The sequence below is a fragment of the Malus sylvestris genome, chromosome 5, assembly GCF_916048215.2.
Source record: "Malus sylvestris chromosome 5, drMalSylv7.2, whole genome shotgun sequence".
Classification (NCBI taxonomy): domain Eukaryota; kingdom Viridiplantae; phylum Streptophyta; class Magnoliopsida; order Rosales; family Rosaceae; genus Malus; species Malus sylvestris.
Window position 1 is genome coordinate 7,681,389 of NC_062264.1, and position 19,872 is coordinate 7,701,260.

The 19,872-nt window shown below is 39.9% G+C and overlaps 1 protein-coding gene across 2 annotated transcripts in view; it reads left to right on the plus strand.

Annotated features, from left to right (window-relative positions):
* Window positions 1-10,462: 10,462 nt before the first annotated feature.
* Window positions 10,463-19,872, plus strand: part of LOC126621789 (uncharacterized) — a 94,560-nt gene continuing 85,150 nt past the window's right edge. The window contains exons 1-6 of one of the 2 annotated variants that reach the window (XM_050290373.1): window positions 11,483-11,736; window positions 12,689-12,901; window positions 18,165-18,260; window positions 18,427-18,572; window positions 18,769-18,988; window positions 19,138-19,556. In XM_050290373.1, coding sequence (XP_050146330.1) covers window positions 11,602-11,736; window positions 12,689-12,901; window positions 18,165-18,260; window positions 18,427-18,572; window positions 18,769-18,988; window positions 19,138-19,329 — 1,002 coding nt within the window. In that variant the 5' untranslated portion in view covers window positions 11,483-11,601 and the 3' untranslated portion in view covers window positions 19,330-19,556. Of the gene's footprint in view, window positions 10,479-11,482; window positions 11,737-12,688; window positions 12,902-18,164; window positions 18,261-18,426; window positions 18,573-18,768; window positions 18,989-19,137; window positions 19,557-19,872 lie in introns of those variants that run through there. The other variant, XM_050290374.1, reaches the window with a different exon arrangement.

A 19,872-nucleotide genomic window follows, 5' to 3' on the forward strand; every position in this document is an offset into this window, starting at 1 on the left:
TTGCAACAGGTGTCCCAATGTCAAAGGTGGTAAGGTCTCAAATCTCTATCAATGGGTTTGGGAATAGCAATGAGGAAACAATTGGATATATCGAGATCGACTTAAAGATCGCCTCTATCAGGTCTTTTACTAAGTTTTATGTGATGGATATCAATGTGGCTTACAATGCTCTGCTCGGAATGCCATGGATAAATAAGCATAGACTCGTAGCCTCTACCTACCACCAGTGCGTCAAGGGAAGGATTGGCCTGAGGCCTATTTGCATCCCCGGAAACTAGATGCCATTCAACCTAGACAAAGTTCACTATTCCGATGCTGAGTTCTATAATGATTTCTCAAGTACCAGAAGTAGGATATCACAGGCCTCAGGGATACCTTTACCCCATTGGGAAGAAGTTCGAGATCTCAGTCACTAAGAATTCCTAGCCACTGTGGGAAAAGGAAAATGCATACAACCAGAGGCCAGTGTCATTGCCTACACTCCACCTCAATGCTCCAGGGTTGTGTTTCTCGATGGCCGCGTCGTCTACAGCTTATGACAGGTTGGGGGGTTTGACCATATTGTGCAGGAAAGCCCCGATATGGAAGCGCTACACGCTAAGCAAGTAAAGGTCCCAAGGAAACTGAAGACATGGCTGCACATGTTGTCGAGGACGAATCCCTGCATAAAATCATGCCTAAATAATGATCATTATGTGCAGAAAATCATGCCGAGGATGAATCCAGCCAAAATGCATGTAGGATGGATCCACTGTAGTGGCGGAAAAGCTTGAATATGTAAACCTAAGTGATGATCATTCTGTGCAAAAATTGATTTCTATTAGCGTTTACTTAACTGTTGAGGAAAAGAAAGAACTAGTTAGCATGTTAAAGGAGTTCAAGGACATCTTTGCCAGGAGCTATGAAGAAATGCCAGGCCTTGATCGAACTTAGTGCGCCACACTCTAAATACATAGCTTGGGATCAATCTTATCATACAACAAAGGAGGAATTTCCATCCAGAAATAAAGGCTAAAATCAAAGTTAAGGTAGAAAAGCTCTTGGCGGCTGAATTTATCAAGCACATTTTTTGGCTAGCCAACATCATCCCAGTAAAGAAAAAGAACATTGTTCAAATTCGGATATGCATCGACTACCGAGATCTAAATGCAGCATGCCCAAATGACGAGTTTTCACTACCCACCATGGACATTATGATCGATTCAATCTCAGGGCAAAGCCTGATGTCATTTATGGATGGCTTCAGTGGGTACAATCAAATCAAGATGTCTGCCAAATATGCTAAGAAGATTTTTTTTCTGCACGCCATTTGGAAACTTTTACTACACTATCTTGCCATTCTGACTCAAAAAAGCCAGTGCTACATATCAACGAACAATGACAACAATTTTTCACGACCTGATGGGGAATGAGGTGGAAGACTATGTGGACGACCTCGTCATGAAATCCAAGACCAGGGAAGGGCATTGGGAAGTGCTAAGGAAAGTGTTGAGGAGATGCCAAGCATATAGGTTGAAGATGAACCCCAAGAAATGGTCATTCGATGTTTCCTCGAGCAAGTTCATAGGCTTCTTGGTGCATCAACGCGACATCGATGTAGATCCAGACAAAATGTGCACCATAAGAGCCCTCATGCCACCGACAAACGCAAAAGAGTTGAAAAGCTTGATAGGGAAGCTATCTTATATTCTACGTTTCATCCCAGGATTAGCAGCAGCAACACGAGCCTTCACCCTATTGATCAGGAAAATGAAGGAATTTGTATGGACCAATGAATGCGGTGAAGCCTATCAACAGGTCCAGCAACTAGTCACCAACCTTCCTACAATGAAGGCACCAATTTCAGGCATTCTGCTTAAGCTCTAAGATATGCGCACTACGTGGCCATTCTATACTTGGGGGCTTGATTTGATAGGAACAATCAATCCAGCTTCTGAAAGCCGCATATTGATCCTAGTAGCCACTGAGTACTTCACAAAATAGGTAGAGGTAATCCCTATGAGGAAAGTAATGGGAGTAGCAGTACCCAATTTCATCAGGGGATGCATCGTTTGCCGATTTAGAATACCTTACAAAATAGTGAGTGGTAACGGCAAACCTTTTATGAACAAACAAGTGCCACACTTGATGCTGATGGGATCAAGCACCGCCACTTCATGTCATACTATCCTTAAGGAAATGGTCAAGCCGAAGCCACAAACAAGACATAGCTGAGAATCCTAAGCAAAATGATACATAACTACTCTGGGGGTTGGAGTATACATCTTCCAAACGTCTTATGGGCCTATCGCACATCTCCAAGAAATGCTATGGGTTTCTCTCATTACTCATTGGTGTATGGGTCTGAAGCTATTTCCCCTGTGTAAATGATGATGCCCACAATAAGAGTTTCAACATTCAATGACGTAGAATGTGATGCTACAATATGCACAAGCTGGAGGTGGAATGACCTTGAGGAAAAAAAGGTAGAAGTAGCTAGGAAAGCAGCCCTAAACCCCCAACAGGTTACCAAAGCCTACAACTGCACAGTCAAGCCATGCAACTTCAAGGAATGAGATCTTGTCCTCAAGACAGCCGAACACATAAGGAGGCAAATATCCAGACATTTGAAGTTCGCCCCACACTAGGAAAAACCTTTTGTGATCAAGGAAGCCTATCAAAGTGGTTACTACTACTTGACTTTGGTCAAGGAAGGTATGTTAACGGAACCTATCAATGCAAAGTGGCTAAAGCCATATTACTGCTAAAAAACTTTTACTTATTTTAGAAGAACAAGCTCATTCTATGCAATGATCATTTTGCTTACTTTATGAGACCTTGTAAGGCTATGCAACGATTAATGTACCCCAAATTTTAATGAAAGGAATGAGCATTTTGTATAAAGATTTGGTACATTCGTTTCTTTACATTGGAAAGTGTAACTAGAAGGATTTCTTCTAAACAAGTTAAAGCAGTAATCATGCCAAGGCTATAATAAAAGCCCAAACCAAGCCAATCAATGCAAAATCAATGCTAAGCAAGCTGCTCAATGGTTCAATGCTCATGCAGCATGCCAAGCTAACACGCTATGCAAAACCATTGAGTCAAGCAACTAAAGTTCGTCCAAAAGCTAGTACTTATGCAACATGCCAAGCCTATTAATGCCATGCAAGCTGCTCAATGGTTCAATGCTTATGCAACATGCCAAGCCAATACGCCATGCAAAACCATTGAGTCAAGCAAATAAAGCTTCCTAAAAAGCTATACTCATGCAACATGCCAAAACCTATTAATGCCAAATCAAGCCAAGCAAGGAAAAGCTTTTAAAACCAACAAGCCAATCAAAGCTAAGCAAGTAAAGCTTTCCAGACTTGTTCTGCTTCCTTATGTAAGTTACGACATCTTTTTCATTTTTCCTTAGAGAAGCTTGCTAGCAAAATGCCAAGCAGCATGATTAACTATTTCTCCCAGGAAAGTAGGCAAAAGCTTAAACATGTGCCTCAGAAAGCTCTAAATATAAGTTTATCCAGCAAATTCTCATCCAAGAAAATGCCAATATCATGGCAAGAAGATTAAAGACGTCACAAGCATTATGATAAAATCAACATCAGCATCCAAAGCCAAAGGAAGGAGTCAAAAGCAAATAAGCAAAATACAAAGCAAAGTGGCCCCATGACCATTGTACAAAAAACAATAAGCTAGCGATTTAAAAGGAAATTACAACTAAAAGTAAAGGCGGAGTGATGAAAGCAACTTTCTTCATAGCCTGCTACTTTAACATCTCAAGGTTTATGCTCTGCCAAGAAAAAGAAGCTGAGGGTTAGAAAAATGCAAACAGTTAGGCAAAGCGCACAGTAATAGGAAGGGGAGAAGTTAAGCTTAGAACACCACTTCTCGGAGGAACTGTTAGAGGTGCCAGCATGCAATTGATCCGATGCAAGTTGAAGGCACACCACTATTTCTTTGGAGCTCATGTGGACCAACTTCTTCAACTTGAGCTTTTCACCTCTAGTTCATTACGATGTAGTTTGAGAGCACGCATCAATTTGTTTACTTTGATGAATTGATCCAAGCCGACATTCTCCTTCTCAAGCCAAAGCCCAAACATGGTATCATGTAACTCTCATATCTTCTCAACTAAAGAGCATACTGGCATGCCCAAAGCTGCCACATCGCTATTCATATCTCGCCAACATAGTAGTCTATGCTCTGTGATTTCCCATAGGGAAGTATGCTTCATGCCATAAAGCAGGGTCTATAGCTCCTAAAAAATTATTCCTCGCATGAAGGAAAGTAAACCTATCAAGCTCACATCTGCATCATCGGCGCACTCAAAGAACTTGCCCAATGCATCAGCTAGTCTGAAGCGGACCTTTACTCCCCTAAAGTTGACTCGTGAAGAGAAAGCCTCACCAGAATAAATCAGTTCCTTAATCGAGCTTAACACCTATGCTCTATTTGGCAATACTATGCTTAAGCTTCCTGGGGGCCTCGTACTATGATGCTCACTCTTCCACCGAAGCCTGCTCCTCAGGGGAAAGAACCTCTAGAGAAGGTACGACTTCTGTTGGCTGAACATTGCTACCCATCGCAACATCCTCTATAAGCTCGGAAGTAACACCATTAGAAGCTTCAACACATATTGTAGCCCTTACAACACCAGCATTCACTTGCAGGGACATCAGAGAAAATATGCACAAGTAAAGAAACATATCAACAAGCAAAGACACAAAGTAGCACAGCCCACAAAAGGTATCCAAGGTGAAATTCCAACAAATCAACATGCTTATACATGCATATGCAAAAACAATGAGAAAACATGCTAAGCAAAGTTTACTACTTCCTACATGCACATGTAAGCTTAATAAAAATTCAAAGACATAAAAAGAAGGTTGACAATACCTTTGTATGTTTCGCTTTAACCTGAACGTCATTATTAAAAAATATGTCGACTTCATCAAGATCAACATCCTCTGCTGCTTTAATGTCATCATTGTCACTTAGTTCTCTGCCATTGTCTTCACCCTCCGTGTCCTTCCTTAGGAAAGCCTAAGGATGTCCACCACTCTTAGGGTCAGAATCAGCACTTATATTGTTGTTTTCCTCAACGGCTAAGCCTTCGATAGCTGCCTCATCGCCGTCAGTTTCCCCCTAGCACTCTGTTCTTCCCTACTCGCGGTAGTAATATCGAGGAACTCAGGATGCTTTGGATGCTGGAAGAAGTAGACGTTTGGGCACTCCTAGTCCTACAGGCAGGGCTAGCAGGAACTACTTCTTTGCCAAAAGTCTTAGCTGTGACAAAGTTATAATTAGCATACAACCACAAAGCAAATGGAGTAAGAAACAAGGGAACAAGATCTATTACTAGTCTTTGGCTTCACTGCGAAACCTTCACTCTTCGATTTCTTCGGCATAGGGGAAGAGTCAGGCTTGCTACTAGGTGGACCGTCCTCACCACCCAAGGCCTAAAACGTTTAACTGCATCATCTGAGGCACAACATATAAAACATTGAGGAAGAACATGCAAAGGTAAAATTAGCTTGAGAAGTCAAACCAAGAAATATACTCGAAGCCACTTTCTTCCCTTGATCTGTAGGCTTTCCTTCGCTAGCACCTGATGCCCCACACTTCTTGATGCTCCGAGAAGAGTCATCTGAAGCATTGCTTTTTTCTGCTGTAGTAGGGCATCGATGCTTTGAACCTAAAGCAGCAGTCATAGGCTCTAACACTAGCCTGGGATGGCTGACAACGCTGGGAGACAACCGCAGCTGCTTATCACTATGAAACTTGGCGATAGTAGGGAAACATTTCAACTAATAAGCGGCATAACCTTTAGAGATACCACCTACCCGAGTCTAGTTGGTAATGTACTGGAAATGGCGAAAACATTTCAGAGGCGCATACATAGAACTCCAAAACAAATTATTGAAAAAGGCCTCAATTTTCGCATGGAAAGATATCGGCACTCCTTGGTTAAAACTCAATTAAAGTCGCACCCGGAAATGAGAGTAAGATACACTTCTTTCTTTGTTATCCTCCCCCTAGAAGGGGATTGAAGAAGCTAGCAAAGTCAACGATTTTTTGGTAAGCGAAAGGAAATCCAGAATCTCAGAGAAAAGAATTGACATCACACTTGGATCATCATCACAAGCAACATCGATAAAGAACATCACGGAGGCAAAACCTTTCGGGACTGACACATACGGACGGAAAACAAAGCTAGAAACATTGTCTAAAAGCTCCAAAAAGTTCTGTTTTTTTGCTGGAATCTTCCCAAACCAACGGTAAGCTAACATGAGCTTTTTAGGCAAGTAGAGGAAGAATCAATAACATATCAGCTCTTCGCTGCATTGGAAGGGCAAGAGGTTATCTTCAGACCCTTGATACGCTCATATAGGAAGATTTGCAAAAAGCTAACGCAAAGGAAACTTTTCAACGGGGCACTACCCTCGACCTGTTCCTTCAGAGTGTGAAGTTGATCTAGCTCATGGTAGAGAAGCCCGAGAAATAGTGAAGCTAGTGGAACCACATGGCCATGTGCTATCGTCATTGCCCAAGGTATCACATGGCAAATGAAGGTATCCTTGCTATCATAAAAGACAAAGTGACCTAGCCACAAACACAACATGGCCTCGAACCTGTAGTTCGGCTCTTGTTTATTCTGTCAAAAGTGTTTAATCCATTCATTGAAGCGAAAAGCCCTGCTCGGAGAAGTATAAGCACCATTTTTCAAAACATAAAAAATGTTCTTGTCTGCAAAAGGAATGACGTAATGGAAGAGATCCAAATTACTCGTAATTGGAAGATGCATAATATTGGCGACATCCTCCAGAGTGAGGGTAAATTCTCCTTAAGCATAAACAAAGATATGGGTCTCTTTACTCCACCTCCTAACCACGTGGCGAAGAAATTTGGGCTTGAGGCAAACAACCTGCTTCTTGGTCATGAAGAAAGCATCCAAAACCTTGGCCCTTTGTTAAGGTCGCCCATTGGTTCGTAAAGCTAAGCCCAGTGTCCACCCAATTTGCCCAGCCAATGACCTCACCATAGGAGAACTTGAAGTGGATCGGTGTGATGAGAAATAACCCACTCTCGATGTAGCACTAAGAAATACATCTGGGATCAATAGAAGGGACCGAGTCTAAGGAAGGCTCTTCCTTCTTGAAAGCCTTACTTTAAGAACCAAGAGGAGGCAGCGGCTTGCCTCGTCGAAGTCGGTCCTCAGTAGTGAATGACCCATCAACCACAGTTGGACACTTTGGTGATTCCGTAGCCATAATGCACCTATGGAAATCAAGCGCCAAACCATAGATACCATAAGCCAGTGCAGCATGCAAGAAGAAATGTGCAAGTATACAAAGTGAAACACGATAACGAATATATCCTTAGGAAAACAAACAAACACGCCTCGGGAAAGCAGAAGGGTACGTTCATAAAATTCCAAGCCTTTTATGCGAAAGTCTAGGACTTTAACATGGGACTATTTTCCCTACATGCTATCACGCAAAAGAAATGCATCTTTCACTACATATGCCATGTTATCAAAGCCCTAAACAAATCTAGCTAGGGAGAGTATGTTATACATGTACCCAAGCAAAAATAGGTTATGTATGCTATCAAGCTAATCACACTAAGTAGATCAATGCAACTGATCAATCGATCCCAACCAAATGCACACCAACATGCAAAAAGGCTAGGCTAAATGACAATTACACAGATACATGGAAAGCATGAGAGAAATCACAGAGGGAAAACACACATGAATTCGAAGCCGCAAGACTACCCAAGGGGTGGAGTTTGATTTCCCGTAGGAAGGACCCGCACCTTTAGTTCGTCCATGCTGAAACCCCAAAATCTTTGAAACACATGATCAAAAGGAGAGATGCATGCCTAATTTCATCACCATGGCAAACAGAGAAGACAAAAGGAGAAAAAAATTCAAAAAATAGGAAGAATTTCCTTATTTGAAGAAAACCTTGTCACAAAGCACAAAAAAGCACAAACAGGATAAAGAGCAGAGAAGATTTTGGAGAGAATAGTAGTTATGAAAATTTTGAAGAAGGAATGAGAATTAAAGAAGGAGATGAGGAGCAAGGACAAATTAAACACTTGTCCTAAGGAGAAAAGCAGTTTGTAACAGTTACCAAGTGAAGGCGGGGGAATACCCAGAGTTTCTCCATATGATTGGACGTGCACAGGAAGCAAGGGAGCACAATGGCAGGGAGTGATCCGTTGCCACACGGAAAGAGGAAAAGTCCCATTAGGAAGCCCATGTTCCAAAAAACAAAACAAAAACAAAAACAAAAACAAAAACAAAAAACAAAAAACAAAAAAAGAGAAGGGAATGAGAGGAAGAGAAACCATTGGAGGGAAAAATACAGATGAGATTAGATTAACACAGAGAGACATAGAGAAAACGTAGTGAGAGAGAACTACCCAGGAAGAAGGCCAGAAAGTTTCACTTAGCCCAGAAGCATACTCCAAGCCCCAAGCATCACCATCCATGCAACCTTTGTAATTTTCGTAGCTTTACATCAAACATCCCAGCCATTAGAAACCTAACTACCACCCTAGGAAAGCCTAGATTATCTAGCAAAGAATGTCATGCAACCATACAAATCCCTTCTCTCTCATGTAAATTGATAATCTTCTAGCTTTCACACCATGCTTCACTTGAGCAAGTCATTATCTTGATCTTTCACGCTATCTTCGAGTCGTTGATATTACCAGGGTATTTTCTAAGACAAGCTATCTCTTTTGAGATATCCTGGGACTTGTTACGAATCCGCACCAAGAGAGACAAGAGGACGTTCTCAAAGCCCAAGTCCACTTCGACCTAAAAGTCCCCCAACAGATGTCCAAACCACCCCCTCCTCTCTTGTAGTTTTATTTGTTTTCTTAAGAGGGACATGTTTATGTCTCTCTCTCTTTTCTTGTACATTTTACTTTATTATTTTTTCTTATATTACGACCCTAATTAAGTGTAACTTCTCTTTTTGATTTAATAAAATTTCTCTCGTATCATTGAGATTCTTCTAAAAAAAATTAAAAAAAATAGAAAAAGAAAGAAAGTAGCTTACTCCATACAAATACAAGGTTGGTATGTGAGTTATAGGGCAAGTATATTCAAAAAATGGTCGATTTCATACAACTGCAGTTTATTTAGGATTTAATTATTGGGAAATATTGACATTATTGTTTTCATGCATGGAAAACTAGATGTAAAATTGAGGGAGTATGATTCTTTCCCTTCCTCTCACATTCTCTATTTCATCTTTCTCTTTCTATAAAAAAAATTAATATAAGATGTTGACGTAGCTTAACTATGACCGTTCAAATAAGAGGGGAGGAAAGAGGAGGGAAAAAAAAAGGAAGAGAATGCTACTCCAAAATTGAGATAAGCTAAACTTTGAAGCCAACATTTATTAATAAAAATGATTTTATTTGTCTATTCTGTTTTTTTTAATTCCCCAAAATTTTCACATGTTTTAATGACTTCCAAGTACAACATATATAAATACAATTCTACAAACAAAACTGGACCGTAGAGAGTATACATCTAATCAATATATTTGTTAGAGTCAAATATTAAAGTCCAACCTAATTGGTTTACGTAGTTGTAACCAAATTGAACTAGTGTCAAGAGTTCTGATTAATTAGCTATTTCTCGAGCATCAATGAATAGTGAAATACAAATTAATTTCTAGGGAACTTTAACGAAAAATTTCCGGTATTGTTCATTTTAATGAAAAACCACATTTTTACACTAAAAAATTAATCATAGTACTATTCATTTTACCATTTATTTTGTCCTTATCATTAAAACTCAAAGTTTTCAATCATTTTTCATTAGTTTTCCTTAATTTCTATTGGTTAAGAGGTTCCTGCATGGAAGACAATTTTATGGTCTATAGTATTCTAGTGATAGGCTCACCAGGGTTTTTAGAATCCATTAGTCAGCACGATTTTAGGGTCTGTTGACTTTATAAATTTGAGGTCTCTATGCACGCTGCTAACACACCACAACTTTAGAACTCCCCATCAATGTTCATTATACAAGGAGCAGCAGTGCATAGAAGTGCTTCAATCTATTTCGTCCTGAATTCGCCACAAAATGTATTACAAGAAATAAAATTCTCTTGAAGTTGATAGATACTAGAGAATTTTGAGAATCATAAAATTAGTGTGATGAGTGTTAATCAGTCTAAAATTGTTCTGAAAACCTAAAAAATGAAATTGGAGAAAAACCTATTCGTTTATAACACTTACACGACATGCCACAATACCAATATACTTTTGCCATACAAATCCTTCACTGAAAATTGACGTCCTCCCTTACGTTATCTGGAAAATAAACAAACCAAAAGGGTGCATTAGTTTATAGCTTGCGTGTAGAATCTAGAAACAACAATCCTGCTACAAAACAGACGAACACTGTCCACGTTCATGCTTTAGCACTCAGCACCAGCAGCCGTCTCCCCACTATAAAACATTACAAATAAAATAAAGGAAAAATTAGATTTACATCCTTCTTTTTGTTACTCCATTGATTAAAATCCTATTCATTTTTAATTTTTGATCAAGGTCCTTGGGTATTAATAACATCATTAATTATTTGAATAATAAAATATTTTTATTTTTAAATATATTCCTTTAGTGTTAAAAATGTTACAATTAGTATATTTATATTTATGGCTAAATTTTTTATCATATATTTTTATTTTTAGTTTGTACCAATTTTTAATTTGCAAATATTTTTTAATTTGTACCAATTTTCTTTTCATTTTTAATTTGTACCCATATATTAGTTTCTTTTTGTGCCCATATTTTTTAAAGTTTTATTTGTGTTTGTACCTATGTGTATACCATCACGTGACATTGTATATTTAATCAATGATAGAAAAATTACATATGGTATATTTATGTTTTATGCCTAAACTTTGTATCATATATTTATACTTTTAGTTTGTACCCACTTTTAATTTGCAACATTTTTTTTTAAATTTGTAGTATTTTCTTTTTAGTTTTATTTTGTACCCATTTATTAATTTCTTTTAGCACCTATATTTTTAAAAATTCATTTGTACTCATAATTTTTAATCTTTTATTTGTACCCTAATTTATTTATAATGTACTCATTCTTCTTTATTAATGTACCACTTTGTTATATGTGAAATGTACCAATTTTTTTAACACTATGGATACATTCTTTTGTCATTTATTATTTCTTATTTTTACATAGTTTTTATCCATTTATTCAATTAAAATGTTTGAATTTTTTTATTATAACCGTTTCTAATAGTATTATAATGAGGGATTTTAAATTTATAGGATTATAAATCTCATAAAATATCAAACAATTAATGTCAAAACTATAAGAATATAAATATTAATAGTAATATAATGAGGTGTACAAAGTCAATGGACCTTGATCAAACTTTGAATACTATTAAGGTTTTAATAAAAAAATGTTAAGGATTAGGGACCGCAATCAAATTATCCCTAAAATAAATAATCCTTAAATGCATGGATCCCTAGTAATCATCATAACTTTAAGTAAACTAGAAACCCACAGGCGATATTAGAGCAGTTCCCAGTTAGTGAGAGATTTGAGAGAGTAGAATGGGTTGGCGTGGAATATTGGGTTTTGAGTACGGAATAGTTCAAGCACCGCTGGGAGCTGATATTTCAGGACCGGAGCTTGTTGCTGCTGTTGCGAATGCTGGTGGACTCGGTTTCCTCAGAGCTCCTGATTGGGTAAGTCACCCTTCTTTCCTTTTTTCTTTTTTGTTTCCATTTTTTCTTCTTCTTAAATTCCAGTTGGAAAATGATTTTTATTGATAGTTTTATTTAATTGGATAATAAATGATTGTTATAAGTTCCCAGAGAATTCATTAGAGGAATGGTTCCAATAAAAATTGTTTGTTCTTACATATCCCTACTGCTTTTCCAAATGAATCCAGATCCCTCATTAAGATTTCAAATAGCTGTCCTGAATTCAAGTTGATTATGTTTCGCCTCTTCTCTTCTCGGAGAAAGGGATCAAACAATTCCCAATCATGGTTCTCAACTTTCACTTCACCTCCTGGAGATCAATTTGATAACCTTGTTGATGAGTGATTATTTCATGTATCCGTAACACCAACGTACCGATATACCAGGTGTGGAAATAAAAGTGGAAAAAGAGGATATACTTTTAGTGTCCCCTCCACTTGTATTATGACACGTGGTGCACCGGCTTATGTTCTGGATACAATGAAAAATTTCTCCCTGTTGAGCTCATACCTGACAATTGTAATATCAGCTAAGTTTGTATCTCTATCAATTAGGTCCTTTCTACCTTCATTCCATTAACTTTCTGCACTTTCGTATTGTTAGTAAGAGCAATGCTTGGGCCATCAGTGCCCCACGCTAGAGATGGGAGTCTCCCACTCACACGCTGGCGGGTGTTCCTCGAAAAATCCTTGTTCATAATTGTCCTCTCTGCATCACCAAATTGAATTGATCCGCATGTTTAGCTTGTTCAACTACAAGAGAGGGGATCTTGTTGATGTTGAGTTCTCATGTAATGCATATGCATATCAATATTTGAAATTTCGACCGTTAATTTTCAACCTTTGTGGAATGGAGTACATACTACATATATGAGTTTGCTAAATTTTCAATTAAAGAAGGAATCGTTGATATACTAATTTTAATTGATCGTCAGGAGTCACCAGATTACTTGAAAGAGCTGATAAGGAAGACTCGAAGCTTAACTAAAAAACCATTTGGGGTTGGTGTTGTTCTAGCATTTCCTCATGAGAAAAATATACAAGCCATATTGGATGAAAAGGTTGCAGTGCTGCAGGTTTACTGGGGTGAATGTTCGGAGGAGCTTGTGTTGAAAGCTCATCAATCTGGGGTTAAGATTGTGCCTCAAGTAAGTGTTCTCGGAGCGATACTGTTCTGAATTATAAATATGAATGTCATCTTTGATAAACCAAATATTCAGTTCAAACTACCTGAGTATAAGCCATGTGCTGCTGACATATAATCCATGTGCTGCTGACATGGTGAAAGGACTATTCTAAATGAAACCCATGAAGTCCTGTCGAAGATGGGCAGAAGAATATTGCATGATCTCACATTATTTATTGCATGCGTGTACTATTGTTTATGGCATGCGGGTGTATGTAAAACTGTATAAAAACCATACTGCAATGATGCAGATTGTAAGAAAGCCAAACCATACTCCTTGATGAGTTTATGCAGTTCACAGTTTTCGAACCCTAGCTTAAACTCTTTCATGGTATCAAAGAGCTAAAGTCTAGCGACAATAATTTTTTTTCCCCGTTCTCCCATGGCTTCTCAATCTTCCTCTCCCATTCCCTTTCCTAATGTCTCCAATTTTCTCACGATCAAACTTGATCGTACCAACTACCCTCTCTGGCAAGCCCAAATGCTACCTCTCCTCCGCAGTCGAAATCTGGTTTCCTTTGTTGATGGAACTAGTAAGTGTCCCCCAGCATTGCTGACAGATGAGGATGGAAACATCACTGACAAAGTCAACCCTGATTTCGACACTTGGATACAACAGGATGCAACTGTTATGTCATGGATCAACTCCTCCGTCCATCCTACCGTGCTTGCTGCTTTAATTGGGAAAACCAGCTCCCACTCTGCCTGGACAACACTACGTGATCGTTATGCTTCTCAGTCCACCGGTCGCCTTCTCCAGCTTCGTAGTGAGTTGATGAATACTCACCGAGGTGATTCTTCCATTTCTGAATTTTTGGATAAAATTAATTGTCTCGCAGATACCCTCTCTCTCTCTGGTGCTCCCGTTTCCGACTCCGACATCGTTGCCATCATCCTCAACAACGTTGGTCCGGCCTATGAAAGTACCGTTGCTTCCGCTCAAGCCCGTGATGAGGCTATTACCTACAGTGCTTTGGAAGCCCTCCTCCTTGGCGCTGAAAGACGACAGCAAATACATTCCGCGTTTGGTACTGACAGTGGGCTCACTGTCCTTGCCGCCGCTCGCAATGGCAACCGCGCACCTGCATCTTCTCGAGGACGAGGATCCTCTACTGGCTTCCGTGGTCGTAGTAACTTCAATACTGGTCGCGGCTCTACCAATCGCCACTACAGCTCCTCACCCTCTCACCAAGGTTCCTACTATCACCAAGGGTCCAACTCTCACCAAGTATCCCACTCCCGCCCACATGATGGGATTCTTGGCACCTCTCCTTCCCAAGGTACTTTTACTACAAGCCGGATTCAATGCCAAATATGTAATCGTTATGGTCATTCTGCGATTGACTGCTTCAACCGCCTAAATATGTCTTATGAGGGACGTGTCCCTGCACCACGTCTTCAAGCCTTTGCTGCTCGTGCTCCTCCTGCTTCTGCAACAGCACCTGCCATACAGGAATGGCTGTTTGACTCCGGGGCCAATGCTCACATCACCAATAATCTAGCTACTGTTGCGCATCCTCATCCTTATACTGGCATGGACCAAGTCAATGGAGTTGTTGGTGGCACAGGTTTGCAAATTTCACACATAGGCAACACTTCCATTCGTACACCTACCTCTACTTTCACATTACCTAATACACTACTATGCCCTAATGCATCAACCAATATTATTTCTATCCATCGTTTTACTACCGATAATAACTGTTCTCTAACCTTATATCCCAACTCATACTGTGTTCAGGAACTCCACACGGGGAGGATGCTTTTACAAGGCCCGAGTAGGAATGGATTCTACCCTTTTTCTGGTGTTTCATCTTCCATTAAAGGCGTGTCTGCATTTTTAGGAACTAGAGTGTCCAATTCAATTTGGCACTCTAGGTTAGGTCATCCATCTTCTCATATTTTGCAAAATTTGGTTTCTAGGAACAAATTGCCTATTAAGGGCGTTGTAACTAGTGAGTTATGTCACTCATGTCCCATGGGCAAGAGTCACAAGTTACCTTTTCCATTGTCTGTCTCTAGGTCTTCATCTCCTTTACAATTGGTTCATTCCGATGTATGGACTTCACCTTCTTTTTCTATCAATGGTTTTAAATATTATGTCGTGTTTATTGATGATTTTTCTCGCTACTCTTGGCTATATCCCTTAAAATTAAAATCTGATGTTTTTCTCACTTTTGTGTCCTTTAAGAAATTGGTTGAAAACATGTTCCACACTACAATTAAATCCTTTCAAACTGATGGAGGAGGGGAGTACGTAAACAACAAATTCAAAATTTTTTTGACTCAACATGGCATTCTACATCGTTTTACATGTCCACATCATCCTGAACAAAATGGAATTTCCGAACGTAAACACCGTCATATCGTTGAAACTGGTCTCACTCTTCTTGCTCATTCCTCCTTACCAACTTCTTTTTGGGATGATGCTTTCCATACAGCAAACTATTTGATCAATCGTTTACCCACTAAAGTTCTCCATGATGAGTCTCCCTTTCAAAAACTGTTTCAAAAATCTCCTCAATATGATTTTCTTAAAGTTTTTGGGTGTGCATGTTTTCCATTTCTTCGTCCTTATAATACTAACAAGCTGCAATTTCGCTCCAAACGTTGCATTTTCTTAGGTTATTCATTAAATCAACAAGGTTATAGGTGTTTAGATACGTCCACAGGTCGCATTTTTTTGTCACGCCATGTCCTATTTGATGAAACCAATTTTCCATACAAAGAATCCATTTCTACAACGTCCTCATCCTCCCAATCGTCTATGGTACTGAACATTGACCCCTCTTCTTTCCATTATCCCTCTAGGAACCCCATTTTCCCAACTGTACCACCAAACCCACATCCGTCCAACTTATTCCCCATATTATCTCACCCACCTAACCCTAGTCCTATTCCCTGCCCTTTACCACCACATCCGCACCATCACATGCATCCCACTATACCATCCCCCCAACCTAACCCTATTTCCTCTAATTTCCCACCAAATCCGCACCTCCCTGCCCCTTCTTCCATTCCATCCCCTACGACTGCAATGGGTGTTGCTCCTGTCTCACCTTCCTCTCAGAGACAAATTCAACCTGTTCACTCCATGGTTACACGCTCAAAGGATGGCATTCAGAAGCCAAACCCCAAGTATGCTCTTGTTTCTGATGTGACTAATGAACTTGTTGAGCCCTCTTGTTTTACACAGGCAAATAAGTCTCCCGAATGGCGTATGGCAATGGCAGAAGAGTTCAATGCTCTACAAAGCACAGGAACGTGGTCCCTAGTTCCTTCTCATCCCTCCATGAATGTCCTACCAAATAAATGGGTCTACCGTATTAAACGGAAATCTGACGGTTCCATTGAAAGATTTAAAGCACGTCTTGTTGCCAATGGTTTCCATCAACAAGAAGGGCTTGATTACAGTGAGACGTTTAGTCCCGTCGTCACTCATGCTACCATCAGGATCATTCTCTCCGTGGCTCTTCATTTTAACTGGCCAATTCGCCAACTTGACGTCAAAAATGCGTTCCTTCATGGCTCTTTAAATGAAGAAGTCTACATGCGCCAACCTTCTGGTTTTGTCGATCCGCAGTTTCCGTCACATGTATGCCGTCTTCGCCGGTCCTTATACGGCTTAAAACAGGCTCCACGTGCCTGGTTTCAGTGCTTCTCTCACCATCTGGAGGAGCTCGGCTTTCAAGCCTCCATGGCAGATTCTTCGCTGTTCATTTTCTGCAATGGAACTAATGTCATTTACTTGCTCATTTACGTTGATGACATCCTCGTCACCGGTAATAATCCAGCTCACATCTCCACCTTGATTCATCAATTGGGTCGAAAATTCTCCATGAAGGACCTTGGTCCCTTGCATTATTTTTTGGGAATGGAAATTACGAGAACGCCAACGGCCATGTACTTAACACAGTCAAAATATATCCTGGACCTCCTCAAACGAACTCAGATGGCTGACGCCAAACCCTTGTCTACTCCAGCCCTCCCTGGCCGCAAGCTTAGTTTGTATGAGGGCGAGCCCTTGGCGGATGGAACAACCTTTCGAAGTATTGTTGGGGCTCTCCAATATCTCTTATTCACACGTCCGGACATTGCTTTCGCTGTGAATCAAGTCTGCCAGTATATGCATTCGCCCACCACTACACATTGGGTTGCCGTCAAACGCATTCTTCGCTATTTGAAAGCCACTCATGATCGCGGTCTCGTTTATAAACCCAGTTTTTTGTCCCTCACAGCATTTGCCGATGCTGACTACGCTGGTGACCCTGATGATCGTCGCTCCACTGGTGGTCATTGCATATTTCTAGGGGATAACTTGGTCTCCTGGAGTTCTAAAAAGCAGCGCGGCGTGTCTCGCTCAAGTACGGAGGCCGAGTATCGCCAAATGGCCTACACAGCTGCCACCTTATCTTGGTTCAGACACATTTTTTGTGATCTTCGTCTTCCTCTCACTCCACCAAAATTGTGGTGTGACAATATCAGTGCACTGGCAGTGGCTTCCAATCCCGTTTATCAGGCTCGTATGCGTCATGTGGAAGTTGATTATCATTATGTTCGAGAGAAAGTCACTAGAAATGAACTTGTTGTGGGATATGTTTCATCTACTGACCAACTTGCCGATCTCTTAACAAAGGGCTTGTCCACCGCACGGTTCAGTTATCTTCTTTCCAAGCTTCCTGTTCGTCCGCGCCCACTCAGCTTGCGGGGGCGTGATAAACCAAATATTCAGTTCAAACTACCTGAGTATAAGCCATGTGCTGCTGACATATAATCCATGTGCTGCTGACATGGTGAAAGGACTATTCTAAATGAAACCCATGAAGTCCTGTCGAAGATGGGCAGAAGAATATTGCATGATCTCACATTATTTATTGCATGCGTGTACTATTGTTTATGGCATGCGGGTGTATGTAAAACTGTATAAAAACCATACTGCAATGATGCAGATTGTAAGAAAGCCAAACCATACTCCTTGATGAGTTTATGCAGTTCACAGTTTTCGAACCCTAGCTTAAACTCTTTCAATCTTGTTTAGCAAAATTATCGTGTTTAACTTATATCTATCTTCGTGCACACGCTAAAATTAATTGCAGACATATGTTTTGTCATTTCTTTTTATATATTCTATTGGCAGAATACATGTGTATGATACAGCATCTGGCATGTTAATTGTTATTTTCTTTCCTGGACGTGTTGATGAGTTGTATATAATTCGGTTCAAGGTTGGGAGCTTGGAGGAAGCGAAGAAAGCAATACATGCTGGTGTAGATGCAATTATTGTTCAAGGGCGTGAAGCAGGAGGGCATGTGATCGGTCAGGTGAGCCTGCTTTCTTGGATCTTGTTTTATTGACACTGATGATTTTATTAGTCACATACTTAGTTTTGTGTTTGCTTCGTTCCTTAAGTGCCTATTGCCTGATACTTGTCAATTGAGATACTTAGAATTATTGACATCCATGTGCTTTCTATTGTTCAAATTATAGGATGCTTTAATTTCATTGTTGCCGAAGGTAGTTGATCTTGTTGGAGATCAAGATATACCTCTCATTGCTGCTGGTGGTATTGTGGATGCCCGTGGATATGTTGCTGCTCTGGCCCTTGGTGCTCAGGGCATCTGCCTAGGAACTAGGTTTGATATACTTGACCTGTTAGACTCTTCAAAGAGCATATTTAAACAATCTTGCAACTAAGGTTTCAGAAACAGGACATTTTCATATCATTGAGTTACAAATCCAGAAACTTTTTCATACTGTGGTCGTTCAAGATGTTTTCAATTATAAGTGAAGTTTTGGTAATTTGGTTTTTCTATAAATTTGTCCTTGCAGGTTTCTTGCAACTGAAGAAAGTCATGCTCATCCTGCATACAAGAGAAAGGTGGTTGAATATGACGCAACTGAGTACACTGATGTATTCGGCCGTGCAAGGTGGCCTGATGCACCACATCGTGTTCTGCATACACCTTTCTTCAATGATTGTAAATATATTCCTGCTGATCAAAATGAAGCGGGTCAACCTGTTATTGGCTGCGCAATAATACATGATAGGGTGAGGATGAAATTTTTCTCATACTTGACAAGCAACGCTTACCACTAGAATCAAGAGTATGCCATTTCCGGTTTCTGCATTTTTTCATGCATTGCATATAACTAAGTGGAATGTAATGGATAGCAATCTTGACTTATATTCTCTATCAGGAAATAGAAATTCGCCGTCTTGCCGGTGTTGTTCCAAATGCGACAACAACGGGTGACATTGAAAGCATGGTGATGTATGCCGGACAAAGTGTAGGACTCATCAAGGAAATTTTACCTGCAGGGGAGGTGGTAAAGAGGTTAGTTGAAGGGGCTCAGCTTCTGATAAAAAACAAGTTCAGTGATATACTGTAATCTACAGATGCCTTAATTTCACACTGGAAAATTTGGAGAATTGGGCTACAATGGTGAACAAAGTTGAACTAGTATTATTTTGAAGAAAATAAAACTTCGTCCCTGTCAGTCATGTTTATTGTTCAACCATAGTATTTGTTGAGAAATGGGGTACGCGATGAACTGTTTGTTTGTTATATTGCATAATTAAGCACAAGGATACGTTCCTTGAATGATTCAGACTACAAGATCCATTTTAGTTGATTGTTTCTTAAAACTACTAGAAGGGCAATTCAAAGTTCGGCGCAGAGAGGAGAGCATATTGTTCAAACATCGTTCGTTTTTATTCTACACTCCGCACACAATTAAGCATTTTGTCGAAGAATGTCGCCACTTCGATTGTTACTTACATTGTTAAACACAAACACTAGAAAAATAATGTCTTTCTTTTTTTTTTGGAACACCGGCATTTTTGAGGTTGAATTCCATTGTTGTGCTGGAAGTTCCATTGTTGTGCTGGAAGTGAGTTCTGAAGATCACTGGAGGAACTTTTCAACCCAAATG